General features: G+C 34.7%; 1 protein-coding gene across 1 annotated transcript; it reads right to left on the bottom strand.

Moving 5' to 3' along the window:
* LOC107621795 (protein POLAR LOCALIZATION DURING ASYMMETRIC DIVISION AND REDISTRIBUTION-like) lies at positions 2,982–5,623 on the bottom strand. Its single transcript, XM_016323793.2, has 3 exons — positions 5,155–5,623; positions 3,915–4,369; positions 2,982–3,587 (listed from the first exon to the last, which is right to left on the bottom strand). Exons 1-3 carry the CDS (start codon positions 5,492–5,494, stop codon positions 3,252–3,254), a joined length of 1,131 nt encoding a protein of 376 aa, XP_016179279.1. The 5' UTR covers positions 5,495–5,623; the 3' UTR covers positions 2,982–3,251.

Below are 8,108 nucleotides of genomic sequence, written 5' to 3'. Positions count from 1 at the left end.
ATAATTATATTTTTATTAAAAATAATTGAATTGAATTACAGTGTACAAGTTAAAAACAAAGAATATTATTTTAATCTAGTTGAGTCAAAAAATAAAACAATGACTGAGGCATATAATGAACATATAATAATTGATACAATCCCCAATTATAAGAGAATATTGAAAACATTCAGCATATAATTACTGAGGCAGAAACCAGTTTGAACAGAGCATATTCTAAGAGAAAAAATGGAAGATAGTCACAATCTAAGCAAATGCTACTTGATTAGCAGAAAACATTAGCAAATGCTTCTTGATTTATATTATCAATAACTGAAATTAACAGTTACAATATAAGCACAAGATTAAGAAACTAACTCCTATAAAAATTAAGAAACCTGTAAATTCAATTCCAAAATTTTGTTAACGGAAATAACATGTTGATAGCAAAATCGTTGATCAAATACCAAAGTAACATTCAATTTTGTTTTCAATAATGATTAATTACAAAACTTCTTTTATGATTTTGCAAAAGAATCACCACAAAACCCCACATATAATGAAATCAAATTGTAATTAAAAAGGGAACACGGATAATAGTAGAGATATAATGCTCCTCCTACAGAAACCATGGCGTAACTTAATTCCAGCCAATTCACTAAGGCTTGGTTTGGTAAAGCTTTTGCTTTTTAAAAGTAGCTTATGAAAGCTGTCTTTTAAAAGATAGCTTTTTAAAAGCTACAACACTTGCGTTTGGTAAAATCAAATTAAAAATGACTTTTAATAAGTACAAGCACCACAATTATGTTTGGTAAAATAGCTTTTAAAAGTTGAAAAAATTATAATAAACATGTTTATAACAAAAAATAATTTTTTTTTAAATTTTTAAAAGTTTATATAATATTTTAAAATAAAATAATGTTAAAATAAAAAATTCATAATAAACATAAATATAATAAATAAATTCTTTTATTTTTTAACTTTAAAATTTTATATAAATATCATAAAAATTTATTTTATCCTAAATATTATCACTAAAAATAAAAAATAAAAAAATATATGAAGATTAGGTTAAAAAATAAAAAATATATGAAGATTGTGTTATAATTTGTGAAGGTTAGGATCAGAAATTAGAAATATACGAGGATTTCAATGGCAATATAATAGCGAAAAATATATGCGAGAAAATGAAAAAAATTTGGTAAGCATAAGCCAGCTTTGAAAAACTCTCTTCTAGGTGCTTTCAAAAGCACCCCTAACTTTTAAAAGCCGTAAGCACAAGCACTTGCTTTTTAATTTACCAAACGCAAAATGACGTGCTTGTACTTTTTAAAAGCACAAGCACCTCTTGAAAAAGCTTTACCAAACTCAGCCTAAGCCATTATCAAGTCAACAAGCCAGTATCAATTTATCACAAGAATCATTCGGCGAGGGCAGTGAGCATAGATTTGAAGGAGAGGGAGAGGGAGCAACAATGTGACGCAGAGAAGCTGGCAGCAGCGACGAGCACACGATGGACGACAAAGCTGGACCTGGCGACGCAACGGACGACGAACTGGACCAGGCAAAGAAGCCGACGACGCGACGAACTGGACCTGGTGACGGACGATGAGGCCACCGGATCAGGCGAAGAAGCTGGCGACGCGCGAAGAAAAGAAGATGGGGAAGAACGACGGTGACAACAGAGGCTAGGGTTTGTCACCATTTTTCTTTCTTTGAGAGAGGGAAGCTTGGTTGAAGGTTTCAAGGTGCCTGAGAGCAATGGCCGGCGGCGCTGATTCTCACTCCCTACGGAGATGGGGGAGACTTCTGTGACGTAGGATTGTGATTTGGGGTGGAGGACTGCAGCGCAGAAGAATGGGGGTGAGGACCGAAGAGAATCTTGGCGCGCTCTTTTTCGTAACAAGGCAAACGACGTCGCTTCAAGAGAATCGGTCAGGTCTCAGTTCGATATAACCTGTTAGTTTCCGACCAATTCAACGGTTTTTAATGTTGAATCGAACTGCATTTGTGTTCAGTTTGCAGTTAGACCGGTCAGACCGACCAGTCCAGTACGGCTTTCAGAACCTTGAGATTGTTATTCAGGTTTACGGGCCAAACATTTTTCTTACTCTTATAGTTAATTTTCTTTTTCACCTCTTTGACGCTTCAACCAGATGAAAAGATGGTGTTGAGACTTAGAGAGTATGAGTAGCAAACGACTTGTGTTGCAGCGTTTCCTGGGGTTACTTTTACAAAAATGCCTCACTTTTTTCTCCTTATTTCTATCTCTACCCCTCACTTTTCGGTCAATCACCAAAATGCTCCCAGTCATGGGTCGTCTCTCTCCTCAGGAAACGGGCTGAGTGATTTCGGGCCAATCATTGACTCTTACCATAACTCAGAAAAAGATCAGAAAAGCCCATTTTGTGTGTTTCGCCATCCAGGAACTAATATTAAAAATAAAAAACGACCCATGACCAATAAATAAATTAAGGAAAAGTATATGGAACCAAAAGGTGATCAGCCAAAAAGTAAACAAAACCATTTAATTAGAATCATTTTTTGAATAATTGTTTGAAAACTGCTCTTGGGATCACGGAGCACAAACCAAAATCCAATTTTTCATGGAGTCCAAACACATTTTGGCTAATTTTTGGCTGATATGCTTTTGGTTACCTAGTTGTTGTCATAAATTAATAACGACAAAGGTGGAGGAAAAAGAAGGGCCGGGGGGTTGAGGGGACAATTTGATTAAAAAAAATCTACACTTATGTGCTATCTGCTGTGGTCCTTCAAAAGGCAAAAGTAAATGATAGAAATCGACATTTCAACTTTTTCTTTAGTAAAAACATTTCTCCTTCGTTCACGGGAATACGGAGCGTTTGATTAATAACAAGGACGATTGAATGCACACAACGCATCCTTTTATGCGTCCTTCTGCCAATGTGAAGATCATTGTGTTACAGAAAACACAGATTTCCTAACCCACAAAGGAGAAATAAAAATTGAGAGCTTCACAATTTAGGGAGAAAAAATGTTGACAAAATATACATATAGAAAGCGACATTCACATTCACATGCATTGAGTATATTACTAAAAGTGGGAAACTATTTAGCTTCCTCCATTTTGTCATATCAGTTATATCACCAAAGCTATTGAGAACCTCCAAAGTCCGAACTATTTGCTCCATAAATGAACCAGAAATTTAAATGAAAAGGAAAAATGGAGCAACAGGTTGTTACTACGTTGTGCAAAAACCACAATGGCCTATACTTCACTCTTTCAAAAGCTATACAACTTGACTCAACTTCAAAGCAGTATCAGGATCAAGACGGAAAGTAAACCGAGAAGTTTCTGGAAGGTGCTGCGACACAAGTTTTGCAGTGTCTTTCCACCAAGTAACCTCAATCTCTTTCTCAGCAAGCTTATGAGTGGTGCATTCTAAAGCAGACTCCAACTCCGATATCTGTTCTTGCATTCTTGCTTGTAGCAGTTCATGCAATCTTCTCTCCAGTTCAACTGGAGGAACTGCAAAAGATACATCAGCACATGCTCCTTGCGGGTCCATTACTATTTCACCAGAACTCAAACTATGGCTCTTTGAATGGGAGTCCTCAGCATTTACCTGCCAAATACCGATTTCAGCCACTATGGAATGGATAATAAGTTAATAACCAAGAACAGAAGTAAAGAACAAACCCAAAACATAATCAACAGCTTGACAAAAATTATTAAAAAGCCGTTACTCCTTCTCATACCAGATTAAACTAACCCCACAATACTTTTCTAAACAGAAGAGTAATGAGATATTTGTAGATGCATCCCTCAAAGGGAATTTCACTTGATAAAATTGATATTGATGGACGGACACAAAATTGTTCTTGGTTGATTTAATAGATATCAGAATAAGAAAATGAATATACGAATGAGAATTACTCTATGAAAATTCTACCTTAACTATTTCGTGTTTTGCATCTTCATACACAGCTTCTCTATCCATATACAGCTGCAACCGTTCTAACTCAACTTCAAATTCTGCCTCAAGCTCATTTATTTCTTCTGCAAGTTTATTACGGTCATTTATATTATATTCTAGAAAATGTTTATGAACCACTCCACTTGTTGACTCTTGGTGAACATATGGTGTTTTTGAATGAACTGAAAGAGGACTGTGAAAGTCGGAAACTTCTTGAACATCAGTTATGGAACAGGTGAGAGCATCGTTCTGCTTCAATGGCTTGATAAGTGCATCTTTACTCTGCAGTACCCCTTTCACATTTTGAAGGAGCATTTCCATTTCTTTCCGCAATTCAACCATCTTCCCAAGCTCATTTTTACTAGCTGCAATCATATATAGTAAACCACAACCAACTCCTAGCTTAAAAGAAGCATCATCGTGCAACTCTCCTGCAGAACACATCAACAACATCATGAAGTAACTATCAAGGAGAAAAATGCATAACTCGTCACTGATTATGAAGGGAAATTGTAAAGAGAAGGAACGGGTGAAACAATTTTGCATGTTATACCAAACAATAAAATAAACATCAATGCTTCATGGCCACCAAATATTATTATTTTGAACGAATAATATTATGCACCCACATTTACAGGCCTTACACACAAGAAGCATATAATTTGCACTTATATTTATCTGAGCTTGCAAACACGAGTCAATCCAGTTGCACTTACATACATTTACCAGAGTTTGCACACAGAAATTAGTAAATTTTTTGTGTGCTCGCTAATGCTAGCCAAAATTGTTAAAGACTGCTAGCGATTTTCTGTAAAATAAATATATTTTAGTATTTTAGCATTTGATGGCATACTAATCACCTCCAGGATGGGAAAAACATATAAACAAAAACGATCGATCAACAGATACAACGGTGAATCTTAATCCCGCTAATAAACAAACTAATACTCCCAAAAATGTTTGCTAATTTCAAGATTTGAACTAGGAAATCGCATTAGACTAATTACAAAGGTTTAGGTTAATCAGAAATTGCAAAGAGATGAAGTCACAATCCACTATATTAAATACAGTCAGATCAAAGATTCAGGTAAAATTTTGTGTACATCACTATTCACATGCGAATGAAGCATAAGCATAAGCAAGTTACAAAACAGTTAAAATTACCAAAATTAACTTAACAAAAAAAAATCGGGAAAAAATAATCAGAGCTTCTCACCGAACTCCTTACTGCCATTTGATACGTTTATCAGCGACGGCGTAGTCGCGGTGGAGTGAGGAGTCTCATTCTGCTGCCTCCGTCGCAGAGCCGCTGTGTGTCCCTTAGTGTGCCTCAGCACCTTAAGCAACCTAGCAAGAAGTCGCCAAGGCGAATAGCATCTGGCAGACAGCGAAGGTTTTCCGACGCCGGCCATGGAATTAGCGTCGTTTTCGTCTTCGTCACCGGTGAGAAGAATATCTGCGACGCTTAAGCGGCGTGGGAAGTTAGTAAGGTTTGGGTTTGAGGATTCAAATAAGAGGCTCTTCTTCTTCTTTCGAGTCTCATTGTTACGATTCATTGTTACTCACTGTTCTGCGATTTATTGTGACTTGTGATAAGTGTGGGGCATTAAATTCTTGATGATAGTTCACTTAACTTCACATTCTGAGTTTTGGAGGGAAAAATTATTGGTCTCTTCGTCTTCTTCTAACTTTCTATTTATTTGTTTAATGAAATACTGTCAATTAAAATTAAAATACTGATATACTACTGCTAGTAACTTAAATTGCCAATCAATTTGGAACATCAAGTGATCAGCTCACTGATTCGCTTAAACAAATGTCAAAATATTTTAATTTTGTCTTATGCGTTCAGCAGCTCATTAGCAGATTAGTTACCGTAGACAAACAAATAAAAAATTAACTTAAATTGTCCGATTAGTTCATGCTTCATAGTCATACCTACTGCACGGAGCTACTCCAAGCAAATTATGCAAAAAAGAAAACAAATACGCTCTAGTTGAATATAAAATTTAAATTATAATGAAATTCCCTATTTGGTATGATGTATTATATTCATTACACAAAACCAATAATGATTTTCTTTTTTTAGTTATTAGTTCACAATAGACTCTGACTTTAAATTTGATGTATTAAATGTATTGTCATTCGTTCTTTTTTTTTTAATTACAATAGGAAATATGAGCAAGTATATAAATTAATTTTTTCTAGTCACCTTTAATTAATATTTTAATTTTTTTATAGAATGACTTGGAGTTGCGATATGAGAGACTTAAAGCTTTTTGTACATACTGTGCTCATCTAGGCCACGTTGCTAAAGATTGTCAAAGGTTGATGCAGAATTCTATCTCGGATCATTTGCATCAAAATAAATTTGGAAAATAGGTAAAGGCGGATCATGTTAAGAGAAGAGTGAAAGTTAGGGAAGATGGAGAGACGACAAAAAAGTCTCGAAATAATAAGACACCTCAGTCAATGAAAAAACTACCACCAGTTTAGTTATTGGAAGAATTTTCAAGTCTAACTATAAAAGAAACGAATGATCATGTTAAAAGACAGCCAAAGAGAAGCATGGAGAACAAATACAAACTAAATTTTTGAAATTTCTAAAGTAGTTTGGAATGGTATCACAAACTCGAGTTCCTTAATTTTGTTGGAAAATATGACTTTGTCTAAGAATAATTAACAAGAGGTCCATTAAGGAGAAATTATTGGAAAGATGATTATTGGAGAGAAGATGCAAATTGGAAGAAATTAAAAGAGAATAATGATAATATCAAAAAGATGTGTATGGAGCTATCTAGTGATGATGACATGAGAGTGGAGGGTGTCGGCTGTCAAATGGCATCCAAAGAGATATGAGGTCCTCATGTGAAATTGTCGGAATTTGAGAAGGTCCTTGATAATCCACAGTCTGATAGGGATTAATAGATCCCACTCCCTAAGATTTTTTTTATGCGAAACGAAAAATCAATTTCGAAAAATGGAAGAAAAATTAAGGTCATATGGTTATAAAGATTGGGCCATAGTAAAACCGAGTGGTGTAGCAAGAAGTTTGGCTTTGGCATGGAAAGATGATGTGGAAGTCAAAATTGTGAAGTTGGAATAATTTTATATTACAACAGCAGTTAAAGACTTGGGTACAAATGAAGAATGGGGGCTGGTAGGAATATATTTGAGCATAAATGATCATACTCAACTTTTGTAATTTACTTATCATATTTCAGTTATTCGGCAATTTCAAGGTGTAGTAGTGGTACTTAGAAATTTTAATGCTATCAAAAGTCAAAAAAAAAAAAAATATGGGTAGGAATGACAGCGTGCAATCATCAATTGAAACTTTCAATAATTTTATTGAAGATAGAGATCTTATAAACATTGACACAATGGGTAGTCCATAGACGTGTTCTAATTGTAGAGGTGAATCTGAACTTATACGTGATCGTTTTGGATATGGTGTTTATAGGGGTGGTGTGGCTGAAGAGATTTCTCAATACAGTTGTACTTTGTCTTTTAGAACTCGGTTTGGATCATGCTCCACTATTGCTTGATACAAAATTGAAAACTGAGGGAACTAAGAGAACATTCAAGTTTCAGGAACGATGGTGCATATCAGAAGAAGTTAGATGAATTATCAATGAGGTTTGGCAACAAAATATTGGCGGACCAGCGATGTTTAAATTAGTGCATAAGCTAAAGTTATGTAGACACCGCTTGATCCAGTGACAGCAGTCTACCAGATCTAATTCAAGGCTGAAAATGGATAATATTCAGCTTAAATTAGAAAAACTAAGGGTTGCAAGAGTTCATGGTAGTTAGAATATTATTGGTGGTATGACTGTTAAATTTTTTTAATTCTATTAGAATATTGTTAGTGAGGATGTGTATATGGTAGTTAGAAGCTTCTTTGTAGGTAGAAAAATTTTGAAAATCTTCAACCATAGCTAGATTTGTCTTATTCCTAAGATTTCTTATATTAGTGATATGATAAAGGTGTGCCATATAAGTTTCTCTACGGTAATATACAAGATAATCTTCAAGGTGTTTGTTCACAAACTCCAGCACATGATGAATAAACTGGTAAGTAATACTTAAAGTGCTTTCATTAAGGGTAAGTTGATCTCAAACAATATTCTCATTGCTTATGAATGTATGCACGATCTCAAAAATAAA

This window comes from Arachis ipaensis, chromosome B10 (assembly GCF_000816755.2).
Source record: "Arachis ipaensis cultivar K30076 chromosome B10, Araip1.1, whole genome shotgun sequence".
Classification (NCBI taxonomy): domain Eukaryota; kingdom Viridiplantae; phylum Streptophyta; class Magnoliopsida; order Fabales; family Fabaceae; genus Arachis; species Arachis ipaensis.
The sequence above is the reverse complement of the archived record's forward strand: the minus strand, read 5'-3'. Positions and strand labels throughout refer to the sequence as shown.

Bases quoted from the DNA above. Each gene is read 5' to 3' on its own strand.
- LOC107621795 (XM_016323793.2), bottom strand. From the start codon at position 5,494: ATGAATCGTAACAATGAGACTCGAAAGAAGAAGAAGAGCCTCTTATTT. The intron at 4,370-5,154 runs GTGAGAAGCTCT...TGTGTTCTGCAG, and splicing joins AAATGGCAGTAAGGAGTTCG to GAGAGTTGCACGATGATGCT. The intron at 3,588-3,914 runs GTAGAATTTTCA...GGTATTTGGCAG, and splicing joins CAAAACACGAAATAGTTAAG to GTAAATGCTGAGGACTCCCA.